We start from the raw sequence: 25,788 nt of genomic DNA, 5'->3' as shown, positions 1-25,788 counted from the left end.
TGTTTGGATTTGTGTTTTTCAGCTGGAAGCATGCGTCTTCTTCTTCTTCTTCATGGAGGCTCGCCTTTCCACGGGAGCTTTTTCTAACGTCCTGAGGGCTGTTCAGAATGGCATCATGGTTTTGATCCCCACTGGCCAGCTTGCGCCGAGCCTCGGCTGAGCGGCGGGCGCCGTTTAGCGTGAATTTCTTCAAAAAATGGAGGAGCTTTGGCGTCAGGAAAAAGCGTCAGATCACTGATTTGCGTCTAAATACCTGGTTTTTCAGCTGCACGTCAACTGACATATATTGGAACGGATTTTTTTCCCCTCCTCCCCTCCCCTCCTCTCCTGTGAGACAGCTGTGTCATCAACAACCGGCGTGGTTTTGTTGTTGTCTGATATTTTACGCGCCTGGACTCTCGGAGAAGATCTGTGATCTGTCCGGTTTCTAAACCCTCTGCGCCAAATCCAGCCTACAGTCACGGAGGTATGTGGCACACATTTATCCCTGTTAGGCCAGTGTTTGACTTCAGATCCCCGCATGAGTTGTCTGCCTGGTGTAGCTCCCACAGCCAGCTGTCAGGGCGCAAATGCGCCGTCTGTCTCATTAGCATAGAATCTGATGCTGTACTGCGGAGAGACGCCGGGCCTGGTGGCATTTTACGCGTAAATTGACCGGAATTCGGGGTTGACAGCGAGATCCGCTGTGCGGAGCGACACGGTTCAACCTTGAGGGACTCACACTGCCACATTGTCTGAGAAAATAAGGCCCGTATTTATTGCCACAAACACAAAAGAGGTCTAAAGATGTGCTAAGATGCCCGCGCAGCAATAACCTGCAGCTCAAAATTCAACTTTAGTCGTGACAATCCCTTATTGATGCTACTCCCCCCAAAAAACAGCCTCAGCATCATCAGCTGACCGGAGATGCTGAAGCACCCGCCGTGTTTTTAGTCCAACACGCGCCCACAGCGTTCAGGGGGCTCTGGAAATAACGTGCGCGCAGTTCTTCAGCTGTTAGGACGTTCTGTTCACCGGGGCAGGCTTAAGGCAGGTAAGGCTTATACAATTACGCACCAGCTGACCTCGTTTAAGAATTTAGAGTAACAAGAAAAAATATGCGCAAACGTGGGTGAGCGATGGAAAACGGGCGGTATTCCTGCCATTGTGAAAATGTAGTGACGTGCATGCAAGCGTGTGTCTGTGCGCAGACAGGTGAGGATGTGTTGGCGCATGCTGGGATGCCAGAGAGGCAGGTGTTTGCATAGAGGAAGCCGCATCCTCCTTTTTTTTCCTTTCTTCTTCTCGGTGTTTGAACTGTAAATCCTCTGGTGATGTTGTACCGCAGCATCACCTCAGATCCTGGGGAGGAGGGCTCAAAACCGTCGATGAGTTGTGAATTGGACGTGGAGGTCTGCCCCTCCCACCACAAACACCACCAGCGTGACAGCCTCTTAAAATAAAGATGACATACAGAGAGCCCACAACACCAAGATAAAGTCAGTAAGAACAGAGAATCCTGTAGTTGTTACTTTATATTTAGAGAAATATTTGAAGAAAAACTACTGAAATTGAAAAAGAAAAGAGTATTAATTAATCTATTTTGATTTATTTAAAGACTTAATGCCAGATTGTGGCTAAATAAGTGGTATTTGGGTTTCCTTTGAATTTGAGACTTAAATATATCATCAGCAAGTCTCCCTTGACCTTGCAGCAGCATATGGTAAAAAAGAAAAAATCTTCCTATAAATCTTTCTTAACCCAACAGATGCACACGAGCAGGATCTGTGTCTTTGTGCAGTTTGGTGTAGCCGCTATAGCAGGAATGGGTGAGAGCAGCTGTGACTTTGGGGTCAATGAGTGCAGGCGGTGAGCACTACACACTGTGCAGTGTGTGTCTGCGGCGCCGTGTTAAAAAAAATAAAAATGCTGGGGCTCACACCACCTGTCATTGTCTGTTCTCCTCACCTGGTGATCCTGAATTCCATCCAGAAATGTGATTAAATCAGAGGAGAAGCAGCGTGCCATTGAGGTGTCCTGGTCAGTGCTTTATCGGGAATACAATTAAAAAAAAAGTTTTACTTCAGCTGTGGTTTTAGTGAGGATTCTAGCTGCACTGAAGTAGATCTGTCCTTTGGTTTTGACTGACAGGGTGAGAAATGCAGTGTGGAAGTATGAAACATATGAAACTCTGCACTCTCTCAATCCAGGGACAACTCGTTTACTGCCATGAGGGGAAAGGGCCTGACAGGAAGGGAGAACAGCGAGTGACATTTTAAGCCTTTTTCTCCACTCAATGAATCCCCCCCTTTATGGATGAGCTTTGTTGGATTTTTTTCTTCCCCCCTTTGGATTTCCTAAAAAATCCAAACGGATTGTTTCCCTCAACTATGAGCAGCAGCAGCAGCAGCAGCATGGCAAACTCTGAGTACTGGCCAGCAATGAAGGGTATTCCAAAATCAATACAGTTGTAGTATAATCAGGCACCTTGGAGCTAATTGCTATTAATTTAAAGTGGAAAACTCATGATTTTAAATCACCATCTTGATTCTTTCACCTCTGCAGGAGAGTGATAGTCAAAAAGTAAATATTAAATATATTGATTTGTAATCTAAGCTGTATTCCTGACCACTGATTGTCTATTAGGAATTGCCACAGATTGTTTGCCATTTGAGGAAATATTTCGCATTCAATTTGCAGTAATTTGAAAATCGCACTTTCCAACTTCACAGTTTTTCTTAAAACTTAAGTTCACACAAATATTTTGAGCTTTCACAATGTAAAAAAAAAACAAGTTTCTTTAATGATTTTTATCCGAAATATGATTTAAAAAACATTTGCATCACTTCTCAGGCGAAGAGCACGTAATGATGACAATTCATCAGTTATATAAAACTTTTGACATTTTAGAAAATGCAGAAGGTTTATAGGACTGTTTATTTTTAATCTTATTTTTTGTAATTTTATCCTTAAAAAGCAGAATATAAGTTTAACCTTTTGGGAAAGTTTAGCAACAGAAATCTCACTCTGTTGCTTACATTTGTAAGACAAATAAAGGTGTGCCTTTACTTAGGTATATCAATTTATTTATTTACATTTACCCATTTAGCAGGCACTTTTTTTCCAAATTGACTAACAAATTAGGACTTAACATGCAAAACTTGCAGCAGAGTGAACACATTTTAAGATTAGTGTTTTTCAAAGCAAAATCTTTTTTGCAGTGAAATAGTTTTGTACTTCTTTCAATGGTTTTTGCTGCATTCTGTACATAAGGTTTCAAAATAAATTACGTAAACTGTAACAAATTAAATTATTGCCCTTTTTAAAAGTAAAAACTTATTTGATAGTTTTTTCACAAATTAAAAAGTTGTAGATTTTTGACGGGAAGCCTCTCCTGCAGCTTTGATCATTGATTTGATTACTTACGGCAAGTTATTCATGCCCTATTTCCACTCTGGGTGAAGATAAATACATCTTAATGATGTCTGTCTATATGGTATCCATAGTTTTAACCAATACAGCATAAAACTGATCAAAAAACACTTTTATTAACCATAGAGGGCCATGTTGTTCTGTGTAAACGTGTCTAAAGGCAGGGGTTTCTATGGTGGCTTCTGTTAAAAGGACACGCATTCACATTCTATGCTTTGGACTTTGCTAGACGTCTTTCTCCTTTGTCTTTACTGACTCTTTAGTTCATTGACTGTTCAGTAGCGGAGCAGAAAAAACAAACTAAATTGATTTTCATTAGACTTCTTCAGCTGTGTCCCACAGTCTGAACTCCAACATAATGAAGGCAGACAGGACGGCCTGTCTCTTATTCTAACAGTCTGTTTATTTCCCAGAGCTTTTACTTTTTATGCAATCCATGTCCCATCCATAGAACAGAAATCATGTTCAATTTCAAACGCAGAGGCAGCCTCTGCTGAGAGAAGAAGAGGAGGTTTTTCTTTTGCTCTTAAAATGACTCCTGACAGCCCAGTTCTTCATGTGGGAGCTTCCTCTGCAGCCATATTGCTTTGTCCCCCCCTTGTGTAGCGTTGGTTGCATTAAAGCCCTTGCATGTCTGTTTTTTTATCAGAGTCGAGGATGGCTAAGATGCATATGGTCAAATTAAGTAGATTAAAAGCTCCCTTTAAATGCTTTATTTCTGGATTGCAAGCGTCTGGCTTTTCACTGCAGTGTGTAGTCAAGAGTAATAATGTGTGCTAATGATTTCCTCAAGGCAACTCATTTTTGTTCGCTTTCCCTCAGTTCTTTTCTCATTAAACCTTTCAAAGTCATTTGCATGGTACCATGCAAAATAAATAAAGCGAGGTGTTAACAGCTAGTCTGTCCTCACTGACACTGAGGTCTCGATATTCCCCGTCTACCTGATTCTGAGGAGGATTTTTTCGTTTCCAGAGATTAGGTGCAGGTATTTTATTAAAACACAAGTTTTATGTGCTTTCTAATAGAAAGTGTCAAAACTTAAAGTTGAAATAAAAAGCTGTATTTTATTTTCATCCTCCAAAGAAAATTGTATTTTTGGTGTTTTTAACATGCTCTTGTGGCATTTTTCTGATGACGGAGGACATATATAAAGAAAATTAGTATTGAAATTGCATTTCTGGGTATTTCTTCTAAATTGTTGTGAATCAGGAGCAGACAAAATGTATGATGTTGTAAAAAGATTATAGGTGTGACGTAGAAGCTACTACACTTCCCTGTTCTGATACATCCACTTGCAGACAAATAGATTCATGTACCCCTTTTCCTTGTCTGAGCTGACATTTGGCTCAAAACAGTACGGCTGGATAGTTCCAATAATTGCTCACCATTTTTGTTACACCGCTGATGTCAGGTTGGGAGTGTGTGGAGCTGTAAGATAGCAGGAAAGTGTGTAAACACGCTTATTCGGTGCTAACAGTCCCGCCCACAACCCGGAGGTCAATTTCTAATGAACATCTGCCGCTCTGCAGAAACCATGTCCTAGAAAACAACACAAGGTTTTTGATTTTGGCCAAAAACTGCATAAGCACAGTTAAAAGACTAATGGGAACACTTTGATTATTAGATTAAAAAAATGATGAGTCTGGGTCTTTCATAAATCTTTCAATCATTCACTAATTTTTAAGGTTTTCTTGTATTTTAAAGAATACATTTTGCCTTTCATTTATGAAATACACCTTGAAACACGAGGAAACACCAGTGTAGAGACTGCTGCAACTTGCACACAATGAAATATAGCTTTTTCAAACATTTATGTCTTAAGTTTTCTCTGACTGACTGTGGTGCTGAAACTGACGTGGAACACAATGGTCTTAGACAGGTCTGGCTGAGATAATCCTTTGACTGCAGTTTTGTCAAAGGTCACAGTAAACCGGCGAAGGCTGAAAAAAGGCTGTAACGTGTGAAACAGGCGACCGCATGCAGTCACTTCAGAAATGCAAATCTGTGCTGTAGTATACCTTAAGCACGCTTTGAAAATGTCAAAGCAATCTGGATTTGCACTTGAAGAAATCCCAGATGCTCGGCTTGTTTTCATAGTGCGAAACTCCAAATCAGAGATTCGTTGCTGTCTTTTTTTCTTTTAGGGCTTGGTTCTGGAACAAATTTCAGCATTTCCACTGTTTTCCTAAACATCTATATGACACATGCACTTATTTTCCTCCTCCTCTAAGGTGATAATCCTCATTATCCTGTAAATAATCAAAGTGGTGTTAAATAGTGATACATTCTGTCCAATCCAGCTGCAGTTGTAGAAAACTAAATCATGTATGAATTAAATTATTGATGTATTTAATCTGCTTTCATCCATTATATGCTGTTTGCCTCTCAGGCAAGAATAATTTAAAAAAGGGCTCAGGTGAGACACCAACCTGAAACCAGAGATTAGGATTTGGACTTGACCAAAATTTCTCCCTACTCCCTAACTACTAAGACATCATATAGTATGCAGCTATCTAGTCTCCTGGATTGTGAAAGCAATTCGGACACCATTCACACTACTTTTTTCTTTTCTTTTTAATGCAAATATGACATCACTGATTTCTCAAAGTAAAAACCTAATAAACATGAACATTTTACAAAGACTATTTATAAATCCTGTGTGTTTTTATGATAAAAACTTGGATAGTTTATAAGAAATGACTAGAATACAGTTTTTCACTTTAAAATTTGTTCTAATGCAATTAGTAGTGAGCATCTAGTGACCATTGATGCTCACTAATTTTTTGCAGAGATTTCAGAGAAATTTCTAGGACACTGTATTTTGGAGTCGTAGATTCGGACAGCTCTACAAAACGGCGAACGCACTATATAGTGCACTTTGTAGTGAGTAGTGAAGGAATTCAGACACAACCTGAGACTAGAGGTGAACTCACATCTCACAAGCAGGGACTTGAGTCTTCACCTAAGACTTGTCCTCAAGGACACAGAATTGTGTTTTAGGACTTGGAGAAAGTTTACTAGTTTATTTTTTATTATTTTCCTTACAATGTCACTGTGATGCGTCAGGTAAAAGCTCTCTTTACTGTGTTTTTGAGGTTTCATTTGACAGAATCAGCCATTGTAGTTTAATGACAATTTTTAGCAAAGAAATAAGCATTTCAATTTAAGGTTTCAAGATTTGTGACTTGAAGTTATGACCAAGTACTTGAAACTTTTACTCACATAAAGAATCTGAAGAACATCTTTGCCTGAAATTTAGCATATTTCTATCACATGAATCCCCAGATCCTCTATAAAGCAAGGTTGCTACCTGCATGCCAGTTAGACTCTGTGTACAGACTCAGTGCACCACCGCTTCACCAGCTGCCAACTTGGAAGTTTTCATTTCCTCACATTGTCTTCTGCATCCTGATGGTCCAAAAACCGAATCCAGTAAACCTAACTTTTCACAGTATTTGAAAACTATCAAGTAGCAGAGAATTAGTGCATGAGATGAATGAGTGGGAGAGCTGAGTGTGGGCACGTGTGTGCCCATGCTGGAAAGCCTACGCTGTGACTACACTTGTCAGGGCCTTTTGAGTAGGCGGATTCAAGTGCTGGAACGCCACAGTGCCACGCCTGGCACTGGATATCACACCAACGCTGCAGCTGCCGCTCTTGCTGCTGCTGCTGCGGATGCTGCTACAGCTGTCAGTCAAAAGGAAAGCAGCTTGATGAGATCAGGGTTACATCAGCACGGCATGCCTGAACTGCTCTGGTGTTTTGTGTTCCCATCATTTTACTAACTAATCCATCAGCACCTTTTTTTCGGAAAAACAAAAAAAAAACTTTCTAAGGTATATTTAGTTTTTTGGGGCGTGTTTGTTTTCAGGAAAAATGAGAGTGGAACCACGGCGAATGGCTGTGAGGCAGATCATATGCTGAACAAATGGTGATGTTCAGCTGATCACCGTTTTGCTTTGGGCTGTTTGACTTTTTCTTTAACTGTTGCTACATTTTTTATGAGGTTCATGTGTTGCAGCAGGAACAGCCGGCAGTAACGAAACTTTGTGGCTCTTATAGGTAACCGTGAAGTGTCATTGGACCTTCAGATGCATCTGCCTTTGTAAATTCACAGCTTCTTTTTTTTAAAGAAACACATGTGTGGGTCTGGACATAGCTCATTTTAAGGCCGGCAGAGAGAAATGCAGTTAGAAGTAGGATCTTTGTACGGAGCAAGATGCTGGCTCAGTGAAGCGTGCAGAGCAGGGGCTCTTGCCCTCACGCACAAATGTGAGCATTAAGGAGTTTTGAAATCTTCTTTTTCCCTGCAGCATTCTGTACATCACAGTCTGGGCTTCAGCAGCCAGATGGAAGGAACAAACAAAATGCACATTATGTTGCTCAATATCATGTGATCGCCCTAGTTGTCATTGTTTTCCATATTCTAAAGAACTCCTGGCACTTTTACGTTGTGTGCCATGTATATAAGGAAGTAGGCTGAACATTCTGACACATTTTCTTTCACTCCCCTTCTTGTTTTTGCTCCTCGTGTTTTTTTCTTTGAGCTTTGATGAACGGACATCAGTGTTTTTGATACTCTCTAGGGCACTAAGTGTTCCTGCTCATTAAGTGCAGCAGGTCACCTTGGTGACTGCAGATTCCAATAGAAGATGAAAGCAAGGTCAAGCAGAGGTTGCACATGGAGACTGTGAGGTCACTGACACTGCTGCCTCTTTTTGTTCAAATAGAGGGATTACAGATCCAGCATTGCCTGATACTTTTTTCCAGCTCATCTTCTTCGTCATGCTTAGTTTTCCTATATGATTGCAGGATAATCTTTACATAACATACCATTAGTGTTGACTTATGCATGAAAGCCATTTCACACAACGGCTGCATCACAGAGAGAAACATGGAACCTCTGGACGTTTGTGGTTGCTCCGTGTGTGCTGTGGTTTGCACAGGGCACGCAGGATCAGAAAAAGCTTTTTGTCTGTTATTTTTGGTAGCAGTCCATTAAAGATTTAGCGGCCACTCAATTTGTACAACGCTGAGAGGGAGAATCCAAAGCATCCTGTGCATGTATATTTAAGTGAGTGTATTCAGGTCTTTCTTTTGTTTCTTGTTTGGATAAAAGTAAATATTGTGTATTTTTACATCTTGCAAAAAGTCCTAAAAATAAAAAAATGCAACAATAGGCTTAAATCTTGCAAAAAAGAAAAAAAATGTTGAGAAAAATGAGATGCAATAAAATGCAGAATAAAAATTCAGGAACTGCTGTTTCTGTGTCTTTGAACCCATTGAACTTCAACAGGAGCTTTGTCACCAAGTTGGAGCCCAAAAGGCCAGTGTTGTTGTTTGGATAATTTCCCGCTCCGCCTAACAGGAGGAATTGGTTTGAAGTCAGAAATCAGAAGGCAGGTTCTGCATGATGCATGTGCAGAGTTCTCATGACTGTCAGGGGGCTGCAACTTCTGTTTTCATGTTCGTGACATGAAGATTAACATAGGTGCCAGTTGGAAGGATTGGCCATGATGTACAAATTATTTATATGTTTGTGTGATAAAAAATGTCTTTAAATTTTAATACATCTTAACTAACATTTAGATGTATCAGCAAGGGTGTTGCTTTAGTCTGCGTTCAGACCTGAAACATTTGTGTAAAGGAAATTTTATGTGGTAACTCTTTGATGAATTCACGGTAAAAGTAATAATTAAGAATTACGGGAGGAGTTTCTTTTATGGTAAATAGTTTTAGGGCTTTACAAATCTTTTTTTTGTGTCAAACCTAAATTGGAAAAAAAAATCTGCCACACTCAAAGTGTGACAAAGCATCAAAACAAAAACCCATCTAATTCTAATTTTTGAATGTTTTATTGTATTTTAAAGAATACATTTTGCCTTTTTTTTAAAAAAAAAAATGTTTTATTGTTTAAGTGTATGTTTAATGAATAGATTTTAATCTTTGAACATTTTTTTTTGTTTTGTTTGTTTTATCAGATGTGCTAGTGTTGTTGGATGCAAACAGCTGGCTGCTATTACATTTTCTTCAGGATTAAATATTTTAATCTTTATAGTTGTGGGAAAGAGTTCTACACATGATGGTTTATTGTACAACTGTCCCCTCGGCTAGAATATTCAGAATCCTTGATAAACTTTAAAATCATGAAGGAAGGAAAAACACAAGAAAAAATACGGAGCAATAAGTAAAAAATGTGAAGTAAAAAATTCTTGTAGAGGTTTTCTCTGTACTGTGAAGGCCTCCTGATCAAGTCTCTGCACCTAACAAGTATTTTTATCAACCAAAGACACGTATAAAATACATGTAGCTTTTCCACAGATCTTGAACAAACAAAAAAAAAACGGATCACCGGACTCCATCTTGCTGCCAGCATGTCTAAAACCTTCACATAATTAACTGTTATATTATGAATTAAGGTGTGATCATCAGACGTGCTGTAGCTTCTGTTGTCCGGTTCCCGCTCCATATTTAACAAACAGACATCACCCCATTATTGATTCCCTTTAGTTCCAGCTCTCAGCACAGCGACCAGGTAGACAGTGACCTTCAGGAGTAATTTTCCTTCATTAGGATGTGACAAACAAATGATTAATGGATAATAATCTATGGATTGTATTTAAAAGTTGTTATGAAATCTGTCACCACTCATTCCCTACAACCTTAAAATAGTTAAAAGCTCAATAAAATGTAAAAAAAAAAGCAGCTGGCAGAGAAAATGCTGATACCTTCATGATTTTTGGCCTCTCGTGTTTATTGCTTTAAACTCTTCACCAGCGATGAGTTTCTAAAGACAGCAGCCAGATTAAGTTTGCTTCTAATGAGTCCATGTCCACTAAAATAATAAAATTGTCTAATGAAGATCAGTCACAACACTAGCTTTTGGGAAGAACATCTGTAATTAATGAGAGTTTTATAAGGTCAAACACATTTGATTTATCTTTCATTGGTTTTATTCTTTTTTAATCACTTTTCAGTTTTTAACTGGAGCCCAAACTTGATTTCCCTCTCCAAAAGTAAAATGTTCAAACATTTTACAGCTGCTAAGTAATTGGTCTTTTTGTTTCCTCTACTTGCAGCTAAAGTGATATCCAGCTTTCATGACTCATAAAATGTTATTTGACAAGATTTAAAACCATTTATAAAATGTGGCTTGCTCTTCATTTGAGTGCATTAGTCAGATTGCCCCACATGGTTACGTTGCAGCCTGTGCGATGTCTGGAGACTGTGCATCTTGGTACATCATTAGAGTCTGCAGTAAAGCGGTTGCTATTGGTTACATATGCTATCAGCACATAGCATACATGGGATGCGCTGATACCAGAGGATCAAGTGCAGATGAAGCCACAGTTTGTTTTAACCCAGAGATCACCACGTATGATGAGACCGACGCTCCGCTTTGTGCATATTCAGTGGCTAACGCAAAGCGCTGACAGTGTTGCTAGGAGACCACACACAGCGACTAGTGTGTGATTTCACCTCCCTCCCCCATTCTTGTAGTCTGGCAGCCTTTCAATGTTTCTCGGTCCCCTCTTTCTAGTACTTTCCTCCATTTGCTTATTTCCTTTTCTCCCATCATCTCACTCTCCTTTTGCCTCATGTCAGTCTGCATTTCGAGCCTGATCCCATTTGTTTTCTTCCTGGATTGATCTCTCACTGACTCTGTGTGTCGACTCTCCCCATCTTTCTTGGTGCCCCTCCCGTCTCATTCCTGCTGCCTCCTCTTTGGCCATGTGAGCATGTTTCAAGCTGCTCGTTCTTCTCTCCAAAGCTTTGCTCAAACCTTGCACATCCATGCTTTGACTGACAGGTCAAGATGCTTTGCAACATGAATAAAAATAACTAATATATTAAAAAAATATATATTTCATTTTCATTACATCCTTCCAGAGAGCTTGTCCATGTAGGAACTGACTGCAAAAAAATAACTTTTTGCACCAAGTTCCCTGCAATTGAAATAATAAAAATATTACTGATGTCATAATGTTAAAATAATAAAATGAAACACAGAGTTGTATTGTAAAACTGTTACCAGTAAGAGTTAAACTGAAGTCATGGGGTGCAAAAAATATTAATCGTGCAATATTTTTGCATTTTAGTTTTCAATATGTTATTTTTGTTCTTGGTGTCAAAGGTCAAGTCGGTGCCGTGATGTGTCTCTACACTCGGCTGTGTTACTTTACCACTCACAGCATGGTGCAGTAACACTGCTGGACCGCTTGCTGTGGTGGTGCCTGGAGGGCAGAGAGCTGCAGACTTCTAGAGGTGTTAAACTCAGCCATAGTAATGGATCGTAACATTTTAGACAGCTGATAAAGTGTTGCACCATCAAAACAAACATTTCATCTGCTTTTTCTCTCATATACCTTTGGGAGGAGTCAGGGTTTCTTCTCACATTGAGACATTATGATCAGTAACTTTATTCTGCTATTGCTTCTCTTTTTCCTTTTGTAACTGACTTTAAATCACCCTGTGTTGTATGTGTGTGTTGAGGAGATGCGGGGAGTTTAGTTATGCGCTTCTGCTTAAAGCGTGACTCCATCTGCATTCTGGTCCAAACAAAGATGGAGCCCTCACATGTTTCTGAGATGATTTGCAAATGCCATGTATTCTGTTGAGTGGAACCAAAGTACAACAGACAAGACAGAGGGTACAAATGGTATACTAGAAAAAAAGCCATAAAAGATGCTGCAGAAGCAGGGCGTGCAACTAGCAGAAGAACAACAGAGCAAGAACAACAGAAGCAAAAATGGATGCGGGACTGAAAGAAAATCTCCAAGATGGTGAATGGGAGTGGCAACATTTAGAAAAATCTGAAAGTCTGAAAAGAATAACTATCAATAGGAGCCGGTTTTGAACATTCAAGCAATCGCAATACACAAGTCATATTTCTGCACAATACAATGTGAAAACTGCAACTCAGGAGAAAAAAAACATCAAAATTGTAATAATTATGAACAAAAGCTCTAGAAATCATGAAAATAATGATTATGAGGCCTTCAGTAGGACATACACTACTCACAAAAAGCTAGGAGTTTCCACTTTATGTTGAATTCATGCAAAATTGTGAAATTGATTCACATATCAATGAAAATCTGGCAAAGAAGTAAAGCATTTTGGTAGAAACAATGATTTTTGCCTAAAAAAATCGGCTGACTTGATGAATAAATTTGGATACAGCATTGTGTTTTGTGCTGGTCAACGTTTTGATTTTCCACCAGAACCAAAGCATTTAGAGCTAACCCAAAGCTCAGACTCTTGACGTGATTTTGGCAGGTAATCAACTGGTTAGAAAACAGCATGTTTGTGGAACGAGTTCTGAAGCATAAAACACAGTTGGGCATGTGCTTTGAAGCGTTTCGAGAAGGTCAAGTTAAGGTCTGCTGTAAAGGTTGTGATGCAAACCAGGCAAATCCTCAAATCGCATCTGAAAGCTGAATATCTCCTTCCATGGCAAGTTGAAGGACTCAGCCCATTAGCTCAGACAACGTATGGTGTTTGCGTTTTCATAAGACATGTTGATGAAAGATGCAGCTTCATTCAGTTCACTCAAATGGACACCAAGCATAATGAGACAATTGCTGGGCTGCCTGCTCAGCTGCCAGATCCTAGAAACCCAAATCAAAGCTTGCCTTTACAAAAGCACAACCTACAGTCGCATCTCCGTAACCTAATTAACATCGAATCAGCAAGCATGGCTGCTGCCTCAGTCGAGGTTGTGGTCCAGTCTGTGGGGGTACAGGAATAGCAGTAGCCACGCTGACATACTGGATGACACACAGAGCCATGACAAAAGAATCACACACAGCTACACTGATCAGTATACTGCCGAGCCCAGGTGACAGCGCCTGCTGCTCCCACTGTTTGGCTTCTGTCTCTTCAGTGAGATGTGTTAGAACATTAATAACGGTGTAAATGTTGGTCTCAAAGGTCTTTTGCGTTACTTTCAAAAGTAAAATTTCTGCTTTAAAGCATAATTTGCCATATTTTTTAAAATTCAAACGCACAATATATACTAAATAAGTATTTTTGTATTCTGCTCAGCAGTCCAGAAAACTTCTTAAACTGTTAACTAACACTGCTCTATGCAAACTGACCCTCCAGGTAATTCAGAACAGAGGTACCGGAAGCACCAGTGATCCATGAGGACACTTCAGTGTCCCCCTGAACATGTTCACGCTCGTTCTCGTCATGATGGAAAAACACTAGCATCATGCATCAGCTGACTGCTGCTCTTTTCTTAGCCAATTGTGTTGCACATTTTCCAACATGCCCGGTTGGACTTTCAGATATCTGCCCCACAACAAGCCTGACTTCTCATGGGGCGAGTGCGAGCGACAGTAAGCTTTGCATGCGCCACATATGACAAACCACATTACTGTCTGCTCTGCAGACAGGCTTAGATAGGCCATTCCGGGGCCTGCAGCCAAAGATGCGCTGCAGCTGAGTTACCATGCTTACTCAAATATTCATAACTGGATAATGAAGGTATAAATACACATGTGGTCAGAGTAAACAAAACTGCAAACTCCATCATTTGTGACTGTGCCTCTCCTGTGATGGCAGCCAGTTGGAGTAATTGGCTGGATTTCACACAATAGTGTTATGCAGCACAACATCCTTTAAGTTTGGCCAACAGATGAAGATCATTTAGTTCTCAGGGTGTTCTAACATCATCTAAAGAACCAATGTCTGTTCTGTCATTTGCAGGCGGGCTGGGAAGCTGCTAAACAAGTTCTCTCAATGATTAATGCACTTAAACCTCGTGCTTGTTTCTTCTTGTTTAGACAAGGCCAGCCTGCAGCACACATCTGCTTCTCCTGAGTCTCCTATACCATGAGCTCTGGCTCAGTCCAGGATGTGGCAGTCGAGCATTTCCTGCGTGACATAGAGAGGCGAAGCAGGCGGCTACACTTCGCTGTGATAGGCTGCGAGGAGGAGCGGTCCTGCAGCGACATGAACCTGCTGTATCGCAAGAGCCGTTTGGACTGGAGGCAGAGAGACCACGAGGGAAGTAAAAAGAGGTAAGTGGACTGGCTGAGAGAGGCTCGCATAAACCTGAGATTACAGCAGGGTTCATATGAGTGTCTCTAAACCTCTTAACTTACTTGAATGAGTTTAATTTCACTCTTAACTTCAGTATATTAAAGTTCATCTAGAAGTCAAACATAAGTTAGCAGAGACGTAGTTCACAATGAAGGTATTAAAGCTTAGAGATGAGATAAAACAAAAGAATGTGAGACAAAATCAGCAAAACCACTTAAAAATAATTTATTTAATATTTCTTCCTGAATTTTAACCTAAAAGTAAAGTAGCTACTTCTGACGATTTGACATAAAATGAATAGAGTACAAAAAGGCTGTTATGTGTATTTTTGTATTTAACTGTTTTTTAGAGGAGTACTTTTTCTTTTAGCGTAGCATATAAACATCAAATTGACCTTTGCTGGCTCTGCTTCAGTTGGAGAGTTCCAGAGTTCCAGAGTTGTCATTAATCATAGTGCAGTGAGTGTTCAGGACTCTAATTTCTCCACTCTTACATCCCTGTCAGCTGGGATATGTCAAATCTAGAACAAGAGGCAGCCTCCATGATGGTAAGAACAGGTGTTGCTTCTCTAGATATTATTAAGCATTAAAATAATAATTTACCTTGTGGTTTTGGCGCCAATCACAATGTAATTACGTGCCAACAGTTATACTACCATCAAAATGAGCTGGTTAAATGCGTGTGGCAGTATTTTGTGATGGTAGATTAAAGGTGCTACACCAAAACAACTATTTTAAAGGAGCTTTTATTTTGGATTTCCATGCAGGTTATTTCTGACGAGCAAACAGGAATCCTCACTTTGGCTGTAGATTTGATGGCAGCGTCAAGTCAAATTCGGTGTGTGGGTCTGAATGATGAAAGCAGTCGAGTGGAGTGAGAGCAGCAGAGAGGAAGCAAGACATTTGGGCAGATAATCAAAAGCAGCCAGGGTCTTTGATAAAAGGGGAGATGGATTAAGAGTTTAGAAACTAAACAGGCTTTCCAGTGGACTGAAGGAAGAAGTTTGTGTGAGTAAGGGAGGAGTCAATAGTCTAAGGGGCAAACTGGAATGGTAGACAGTTTGACATTCCTAATGGCCTCAGAAAAAAACAATCATACTGGGTTGGTTGCAAATCTCCAGGATTGCAAGCAGGCGAGCTTCAGAGTTGATACAGTCAGACAGAAAATTCCCGGCAGTGACGACTACGAAAAAAAATGTTGCTGTCAGCACAGATTTCATTAAACACCAACATGAAGCTCTGAGAAGATTTAAAAACATGGTCCATCACATTTTCAGAGACTGTAGAAATTTGCTCAGAATTCAATAAAAGGCTCATATTTGTATATCTGCATGCAGAAAATCCTCAAAAAATGAAGTGTGCATCATCTACAACTGTCAGAAGGGAGAGGTCATATAGCCTGAGTGTGTCATCTATAAATCTATCCAACTGTTCGCATGGTAGAGCGCTTTTGCAATTTTGCTTAACTAATTATTCAATAACAAGCATGGAGAGGTTCCCACAATCCTGTCTGCCTGTCATACCTGTGGAAAAGACTTGAGCAAGCGAACAGACGGAGAGGCAAGAACACAGCTTAAAGGGGCAAAAAATGGACAAAATAAAAGTAGACCTCTAGATGAATCTTCCAAGGAAACCAACCTTTCTGAATATTCCTAATAAGATTTTGTCAGGCAAAAAAAGGTGCAACGAAAGAAAACAAGACAATTTCCAGAGGACTCAACGGCGGATTCACAGACAGTCACTTCGAGACTGATTTAACTGTTATAGCAACTAAAATATTGCCAAGGAGTAGAGACCTGTACACATTCAATTCAACTAATCTTCTCCTCTCCAAAAAAGTGAAATAAAAAGACTTGGTAGGTACATGTAGAAAATTAGACAAATGACACTTCGGCAAATGCAAGGGAATTAAAAAACATATCCACAGAATGCCTTAGCTGTGAATTTTCATAACACAGCAGAAACAAATAAGATCCACTCTAATGAAATCATGTTTTTTTTTTTGTGTGTTTTTATCATGTTCCAGTGGTAATCTACTGATGATGGAGGACATGTAAAAAGAAAATTGCATTTCTGAATATTTCTTTATTCAAATTATCGTGAATCAAGACAAAACTTAAAAATACTTTTTGAAAAACCTTGTAGTTGTGATGTAAAAAATATGCTGGGCAAGCCACAAGTCTCTGCTCCGCTCCATTCTGATGCATCCACTTACAGACACACTTACAAATTCACGAATGTATTTGTTTTCCTCATCTGAGCTGCATCTGGCTCAAAACTGAACAGCTGGATAGCTCCAGTATTACTTACCTTTTTTTTTTGCTCTAATAATGTTAGGTTGGAAGTGTATGGGGCTGTAAGCTAGCATGAAAGGCTATAAACTGATGGGTGAAGGGAAGTGGGGACAGTCTTACTTTCTGACAACAGTCCCACCCACAACTCACTGAAGAATTTCTAATGACCTCCTGCCACTCTGTGGAATTTACCGGTATATCTCAGAAACCAACAGTTTTTGATTTGGGCTGAAAACAGCATAATCACAATTCACAGACCACTAGGAATGCTTTTACAGAAGATCAAAAGATGATCAGAGTGGGAATTTAAATCTAAACATCATGAAAATAACTGCAAAAATGTGACACACAAAAAAAGTTGTTTGTTGACAAGTTACACCGGAAACTGGTATGGGCAAAAAAGGAAAAACTGGTAAATAAAACGTACGAAAGATAAACTGACAGTTTGAATAGAAAAGGAAATGTCTGAACACGCTCTGTTGTAACCCATTACCCATGCCCGGAGTGTAGCAGAAGCTACTTGATGAAGTCTGACCTTGTTGCATAGTTGAAATCAGGGGATCATAATGCGATAACACAAGCAGTTTTAACATCAAATACCAGTGAGTGTTATCAAAGCAGAAATGGATTATGAATATTTTGAGATATTGTATAGATGTATCAAAGACACTGATGTGTCTGCCTGACAAATTTAACCCAGAAACAGCTGTCTTTTCAACAAATCCCTTTAAAGTCTGACAATTTTTCTTGTTTTTTTTCTGGCTCAGTCAACCACATTTGTCTTTTGGTATTTTTTATGTGATGCTGCTGTCATTTGACTTCTGAAGCAGGGAATGTCATTTCCTGGAGAGCTGCTTCCAGTTCAATAGTGTTCGGCTGAGGTATTCCTCTGTAGAACTGCTCACTGCAAAGAGTTGCAGAGTTAAGAGAGACAGAAATAACTCACTTTATAGGAACGCAAACCAAGGATACGGATTTCAACAAACTGGATGGTTCAAAGAGTGCTGCACGCTGGTACTCTTTGAACAAGGCTGTCTCACCTCACAGCGAGAAAGCCTTGGTTCAAATCTCAGCTGGGACTTCTCTGTGTGGAGTTTCCATGTCCTCTTTGTGCATATGTGGGTTTTTGGACTGTGGGTTTTCTCCAGGCTTCCTCCCACAGTCCAAAAACATATTTCAAATGTTGATTAGTGATCCTAAATTGTCCCTGATAGTAATTGGGAGTGTGTGTAACAGACTGGTGACCTTTCCAGAGTGAACCCCACCTTCACCAAACAGTAGCTGGGATGGGCTCCAGCAACCAGGTGGCCCCGAAGGATTAAGAAGATGGTTCAGACATTCTTAAATCAGATCCAATTAAGACTACATATTGTATATCAGAGCCATCAGTTAAAGTGTCACATTTCTAAATATAAAAAAAATAAGAGCAACTGTGCCATGAAGCCTGAATGGACAACCATAGGTCAAATTTCTACAGTTCAACTTCCTTAACACTCCTAAGCTTTGAAGCAGAAGTTTTGTGAGAATAAAGGATGATTTCTACTTCTGGCAGAGTCATGTACACCGGATTTCTTTAGCAAAAATCTTTTTACTTCAGTCTGAGAAGCTTTTGGGAATGTGCCGCCCCCTAAGCAAGAGGAAGTCTGTCCAAATATTAATTTACCAGAGGCTAAAGCAGCACACAATGATGTGCGTTTGTCCTCTTATCTTTCTGGAGCTTGTTAGGATAAATATGTACTCTTCATGCGCTGGAAGTCATAAAAAATTCAAGCCAAAACAGATGGAGTGTGTTCTTGCTGTTTGAAAGTTATTTTTGTCTCCTAAATGTTTTAAAATGTAAAATATTTTATATTTTTGCCAACAAATATTTCATTTCAGCCTTTTATTATCAATCACTGCCGATTAAGCTCTGTTAATAATTTATGATAGGATTTTAGGCAGCTGCCAGCTCATTCCAGTAATTAACAGGAGCTCTGCTAATATGCTGACCTGAATTAGCGAGGTTGAATGTTATCTTCTTATAGGCATTTTCATTTGACAGAAGTGCTAGGAGGGAGGTTTGGTCATTTTCAGACGGAGCCACGCTCACAGTTTCCCCAGATTTTATTCTGCACATAAATCTCATCTTAACAGCAGTGGTTCACATTTAAGGAGGAGATATGACTGTGCTATTGATCTTCTCATTTAGCACAGCTTGAGCTCCTTCAGTTTATGGACTCGAGCAAAGATGCAGGCAGGCGAGGGCGAATGAAAAGGTGTGTCTGTGGCCTGATTTTGAAGCTGTTAAGATATTCTGCCCTTGGTAGAAACAATAGAAAGCAAGAGCTCTTCTGCTGGAGAGCAGCTCAGCCTCTTTTCTGCTCTAAATCTGGCCTTTTAATATCTGTGTTGATCAGAAGGAGTCTTTATATTTCCATAGATATTCAAGGGCATTAGCATCAGATGCAAATTCACTCTGTCGCGATCCCGCACACGTACAGGCGCACACTATCTCACACAGAAGGAAAAATAAAAGTCTCTGTGTTCTCTGAGACGAGCAGCCTCAGTGGCCCTTCTGCTGCGGCTCTCAAGGCTGAATACAAATCGGAAACTCCACTTCTCTCTGTTTCACAAACAACTGAACCTGTCACATCACATCAATAAGGAAATCACTTAGAGCCGTTTTAAGTTATAGCTATGTAATTAAACAGTCATGATCTGCTTCTTACAGGCTTTAACGTTTGGAAATCACCCTTGAATCACCCTTAGTTTATTTGAGAACCAAAATCCATAAAGGTAAAGGTTGCTGTCCTTCACCCACTATGCGACTAATTGTCAAGCAACTTTTTTTTTTGTCCTGCTGCGGTGGGAAGCTCCACACAACTCCTACAGAGAATATCACTCACCCGCAGCACCTGTCGGTTAAGCTGAGAAGCAAACAGACGCTTGTCAGAAGCCATTTTAAAGCCCTATAGAGTAATCTCAGCAAATGCCACAGCACTAAAATTCTCTTCTACTTATAAAACTTTCGAATCTAACACTCAGACCTCAATTTTAGCTAATTTCCGTATACTAAAAATTAAGGGCAATCTATACATCTGGGATTGATTTGTGGATTTATGATGATTTTCCACATTTAACTTGCAAATACTTTGGTCATTTTGTATATTGTCACCTTTGTGGCTGCAACGCCAAATTCTGCCGGTGAGAGAGACTGTCTGCACAGAGATGAAATATCAGCAGCACAGACTTCCCCCCTGAACACGAGGAAGTGAAAATGTCAAGATACAGATGTCTAAAGACATCTCAGTTCCTACATCAAGTGGTGTTGCCTGAAATTAAAAGGCCAACTGGTTTTCAAAAATCTTGGAGGAAAGCAGTGCGTGATCTTTGATATCAGTCTGATGTAAAAACAGATATATTCTCTGTCAGATTTATTCATTGTTGCAGAAGCCAGCATCATTGATTATTTCAAACACAAACTATCAATCCAGAAGAAACTCACAACTGTTACCATGGTAACAGATGAAAATCTTCTGGCCGCCTTGAGTACAGACTACAGATGTGTATTAAAGATGTTGACGTAAAAAAAATAAAGGGGTTGGGAATTCTAGCAGTAGCATATACGCTTTTACTTTGCTTTTGACAAAAGGATCGATTTAGTAATTGAATGTGTTTGATGTGTGCGAAGATAAAAAGCTTTGTGGATGCGAGGGCTTTCCTTTTGCAGTGAATGCCTTGCAGGCACTTCCTTAATGTAAAGAGAGTTTTTGAAGAATAAAGGAAGGATTAAGACATAGACAAAAGACACAAAGCTTGTTATTTCTTCATATATGCTTAGATGTTTTTTATGATTCAGTATTTTTTTCTCCTTATATACATTCTGGAATTTGTTTCCACATTGCAGCTCCACTCAAAACGACCCCTCAGCTACTGTTGGCAAAGTCAGAGACTTGGCGTCTTTTCGACGACACTTCCGAATGGGTTTTATGACCATGCCCGCCTCGCAGGACCTGTCCCCTCACACTTGTGCCTCTGCCATGGCGCCTCGCTCACAGTCCTGCCACGCTGTTGGAGCCGGTGACTCAAGTCTCGAGAATGAAGATTACTCTGAGACTCAGTCCCAACATGGCGGCCGCTGCCCACCAGCCAAACCCAAACGTCATCCAAGTACCCGCCTCAGCTGCTCGTCTGCAGACAGCAGAGGACCTCCGGAGACACCCCCACCTCCTCCACCAAGTCACTCACAGGGCAAACACTCGGAGAAAAAAAATTGTAAGAAATTTCATTTAAGTTTAATGTTTTTGAGCAAAATAAATCCTTTCTTACGTTGAAATTTGCCTTTCACAGCCATGAAGAAGTCTGACTCGGGGGATTTGGGATCTAAAAAGGTCCCCCCTCTAAAACCCAAGCGAAGTCCAAGCACCCAGCTCACATTTGACCCTCTTCCTCCACGTGTGCCTACTTCTGCCATGTCCTTGCCATTCCAGGCGACAGACTCTCAGATTCATACTCGAGATGGGGACGATGAGCCGGTCTACATAGAAATGGTTGGCCAGGTGTTCACCAGGGACAGCCAAACAGCCACACCTCACCCTGTCACCCCTGTGGCTACAACACCGGACTCAGATTCAGACCAGAGCGAAGCCATCTATGAAGAGATGAAATACCCGCAGCAGGAAAACAGAGAATCTCACAGACACTACCCTGCTAAACATGAGAAAGTAAAAACCTCTAAACACTTCCATGTCACCCCTTCCTCATCCTGCAGCTCTTCTTCTCTGCCTCGCCCTGCCTCTTCTTCCCCTTCCTATTCTAAACCTAAGGCTACTGTGTCCATCTCCCACTCATCTCCTCTGCCTTCCTCTGCATCCTCAACCCCTGTGCCCCAACTTTCAACCAGTCCCCACACACCTCGAGCTCCTACTCCCTATCTTCTCCAAGGAAACAAATCAGAGTCAGAGTCCAACACCAAGATCCCAGCCCCTTTCCCCAATCTTTTGCAGCACCGGCCCCCACTTCTTGCCTTTCCTCAGCCTGCAGCTGCCTCTAGCGGAGTTGGGGTGCAGAACAAAACATCCTCTTCCTCTAAATCAGGAACTCAAACATCCAACGCAACCACTCAAGCCAACAGCTCTGCTTCAGTCTCTTCAAATGTTCAAACGTCCCTGTCAAGCTCCAAAGAGTCATCAGGAGGAGGTTCATCGCAGGAGGAAAAACACAGCAGAGACTCCCAGTTTGGGCCTGCTCCTGGTTTAAGAGCTAGGAGTCACTCTACTCCTCTACCTCCCTCCTCCAAATCCACCTCCCCGTTCTCCCAACACCATCACCACCCTCACCACCGGCCCTCCCACTACCATCACTACCGCAAACCAGAAAGAGGAGACTCTCCTGCACCAACCAAGGGCAGCTCCCAGGCTTCCAGTCAGGCCACAGTACAAACACAGACTTCAAATACAGGCAAGGAAGGCAAGTCTGTTAGCTTTCTCCTAAAGTCTGATAAAGGAGAAAGGGATAAGGATAGGGACAGGGAAAGAGAGAGGGACAGGCCCAGAGATCGGGACCGGGAGCGAGACAAAGAGAAGGACAAGGATAGGGACAGAGATAAAGACAGAGACAAAGAAAGGGACAGAGACAGGGATAGGGACAGGGATAGTGGGCCGCACTCTTTACCAATTAACAGCACCACCACAAGCAATCAAACAACTCAAAACAGCTCCAGCTCAACTCCCACGCCATTATCCTCATCCCAGCGTCCTCATTCCCGCCCACACCTCCGCTCTCACACTCCTCATGGTTTACCAGCATACAAACCTCCGTCTTCTGACAGCCCCCTGCTGTGGACCTACCCCTCCGGTGGTTTCCGGAGACCACCGGCTTATGAGAGCTTGAGAGGGAGTTCTCAAACACCCTCACTGCAGCAGCCCTTAAGTCTCAACAGTGTAGGTGAGGGGTCATCCAAGAGTAACGGAGGGTCTTCGTCCATCCAGGCAAAAGCTGGCTTCATGCCCTGGGACAGCAGTGTGAGCTTAGCTGCAGATGACGGGTCTTACTGGCCTATGCAGAGGAAGCTGTCCTTCAGCCACAGCAGCAAAGAAACTGAAAGTAAGTCTTCTTGGAGACAGCCTGATCATGCTGTTTCGTGGTATTTCAATTATTAAAACATATGTGGTGTGCTCCTACTGCAGAAGATGAAGGACGAGCCTGGAATGGCAGTGCTGATGCTCTGTTAAGAATGGACAAGGAGGACCTCGGAATAGGATTTAGAGGAGGTCACTCAGGCATCCCAGTTCACTTCAGTGGTACCAACAGCAGGGCTCTCGGTCACAGTGAGTCCTTGGCAGGTGTTGATAGCAGCCAGGCGTTCCGAGCTCTCCCCAGAGCAGGGATGCCCCTTCCCTGCCAGACGTTTCCTGCCTGTCGAAATGGAGGTAGGCAAAAAATTTAGTAAAGATGACCTTTTTGTCTGATGAAAAACAACCTTTTCAATAAGTTCTGGTAGCCATCATTCTGTTTACAGACTATTCTTTAATATTTACCCCCAAATCTGAAATGTGATAGGGCAGAAAAGGTTCAAATGTATCAGCTTTACATTTTACCCTTTTCTGCCCTATTTTCAGCCATTAAAAAAAACGACTTTACAAAAATAATAGATTGATGGACAAAGAAAAATTATTATTTGCTAATTTTTAGATAAACACTTAATGTGTGCTAATATACAGAAAAACAGGTGGACTGTACATCAGTAAACTTAAGTTTCACTGTTCTCAATAGTTGGTATGCTTGCTTCCTCACAGAAGTGGGGCGGCTGGGTCGCTCTTCCTCTGCTGCTGGAGTCAGACAAGTGGGTGGAGGTGATGTCCAGAGACAGAGTAGCCTACCAGCACGCGAAGCCTTGAACCAGGTGAGTTGGCAACATCTCAGGACTGTAAGAAACTGTTATCTTCAACTGCAGCAGATCTGAGGGCAACATTAACATTGTTCTCATTACTTCTTCCCCCTTCTGCCAGAGACAGTGCTCTGCCAGATCTATTTATAGCTGGTGTATATGCCCACTGAGCAGAATAAGGTTGTTGCCTGCCTCCAAGGAAAAGGAAAGGTGGATGACGTTGGTTACTATGCAATAAGTAAAGAAAAGACCATGTGGATATTAGAACATCCTGCTCTATATTAAGTGGGAGAGCTGCAGTCCTCTAGCAGAATATGTTGCCCAGTTTTGCCTCCAAAGCAAGTGCTGACGCAGTTCAGTGTGCTGCAGAGACCGTCTGCATGCTCTGATTGACCCTGCCTCCAGGTGTAATGCATGGAGTAGCACTGCACCCTGGTGGATTTCTGCAGAAGCTGCAGTCTTGTTTGACTAAGATTATATTCGCATCACTGCAGGGAGCATGTGGGGTTTCAAAGTGTGTGTTTATATTTTATAAAACTTTCTGACTGTTTCTCACCTGCAGCTGCACGGCCTGGCCCCGCCTCAAACTCCTTGCAGCCCCAGCATATCCAGCATCTCTCGGCAGCAGCAGCAGCAGGTCCAGCTCCAGCAGCAGCAGCTGCAATTAAAGCAGCAGCTCCAGCAGCTTCAGCAACAGCACCATCTGCAGTTGCAGTTCCAACAGCTCGCCCAGCTGGCCCAGGGACAGCCTCCTGTCAGTGGGGGCCCCACCCCATCCACAACACAGACACAGAGAGACGGCAAGCTGTTGGAAGTCATTGAGCGTAAACGCTGCCTGTGCAAGGAGATCAAGGCCCACAGGCGGCCTGACAAAAGCCTGTATAAGCAGGACAGCATGCCTATCCTCCCCAGTTGGAGACGGACACCTGAGCCTCGAAAGACTGGCACACCACCCTGCCAGAGGCCACAAGCCGTCGTGTGGGACACGGCTATTTGAGGTGGAGAGATAGGCCGGTCCACAGAACACACAGAAGACAACTACATAAAAAACAGAAACAGATGGCAACGGGAGAATTTGAAAGAAGGAAAAGAAAGAAGAGAGCATTTCTTGCTTTTGCTCTTGGGTTTTAGACAGAGCTGGAAATCCAAATTAAGAGAATCCTTGAACTTCTTTGTATAAAAAAATCTAAAACTTAAGAAAAAGAAGATTACAATCAGACAAAAACAATTACTTACCCGGATGTTATGTAATTGATCCACACTATATGAACATGTTCTAAAATTGCCAATTATTTCTGCTACAAACCACACCAACAGACGGAAAACAACCTGATGGCTAGTTTTCCGAATCTGGTGTTGCCAAATTTTCTCCTGACTACTTGAGACATTCTGAATTTGTGTTTTTTCTTGAATTCAAACTACCCAGTGGATGAGAAAAAGCAAGACTCATAGATAAGTTACTGAAGTGTTTCTTGAACTTGTGAATGTATATCTGATGTTTTTGGTATCACTAGATTGTCCTTGTGGATGCAAATAATCATGACTGAGAAAGCTACCTGCTGTAACCGTTTGCATATTTGTATGTAAATCTATTATACTTTCTCAACATTTCTGCAATTTTATAGCAATATACTCCCGAAGCCGGAGCAACGTACTTTAAACTTGTGTCCACTAGCCTAAACAAACATATCTAAGACTTCAATAAGTCATGTATTACTGTGTCATCCTCTGCATGTCATGATAGACATAAAAGAAAAGTAGAGATGATCTTGTCAGACTTTTACACACAGCCGATCTTCAGTATGATAACTTGTGGTTGTAAAAAAAGAACGTAGAGAGTGGGACACGCGGTGCAGTCCAGCAGAACAGAAAATCCACATCGCTGGTAGTAAAACATCAACCCTCATGCTTATACAGTTGCAATTTTTACTGATTGTTCCATCCACACAGGGAAACCAAGCACGGACACCCATCAAGTTAGACTGTGCAATATGGTGCAACTTTTGAGACTGTGAGCAGCCATCACCTCAAACAGAATGCTGGAACAATCTGCACAAAACATCCAAGGTGATACTCAACTCTTATGTATTGTAAATAAACCTGTACAGCTGTATTGAAAATGTAGCAATTATTTCCATTTTCATACTTGTAATCAGTACATATTATGTAG

At 41.2% G+C, this 25,788-nt stretch overlaps 1 protein-coding gene across 1 annotated transcript in view; it reads left to right on the top strand.

Annotated features, from left to right (window-relative positions):
• The first annotated feature begins 357 nt into the window (after positions 1–357).
• LOC101162728 (neuronal tyrosine-phosphorylated phosphoinositide-3-kinase adapter 1) overlaps positions 358–25,788 on the top strand; it is a 26,299-nt gene continuing 868 nt past the window's right edge. The window contains exons 1-7 of the mRNA XM_023962180.1: positions 358–466; positions 14,199–14,435; positions 20,637–21,004; positions 21,080–22,834; positions 22,918–23,160; positions 23,527–23,633; positions 24,181–25,788. The exon at positions 24,181–25,788 is cut by the window's right edge and continues 868 nt beyond it. Coding sequence (XP_023817948.1) covers positions 14,248–14,435; positions 20,637–21,004; positions 21,080–22,834; positions 22,918–23,160; positions 23,527–23,633; positions 24,181–24,615 — 3,096 coding nt within the window. The 5' untranslated portion in view covers positions 358–466; positions 14,199–14,247 and the 3' untranslated portion in view covers positions 24,616–25,788. The remainder of the gene's footprint in view (positions 467–14,198; positions 14,436–20,636; positions 21,005–21,079; positions 22,835–22,917; positions 23,161–23,526; positions 23,634–24,180) is intronic.

The sequence above is a fragment of the Oryzias latipes genome, chromosome 14, assembly GCF_002234675.1.
Source record: "Oryzias latipes chromosome 14, ASM223467v1".
Classification (NCBI taxonomy): Eukaryota; Metazoa; Chordata; class Actinopteri; order Beloniformes; family Adrianichthyidae; genus Oryzias; species Oryzias latipes.
This window is presented reverse-complemented; position numbering and strand designations above follow the sequence as displayed.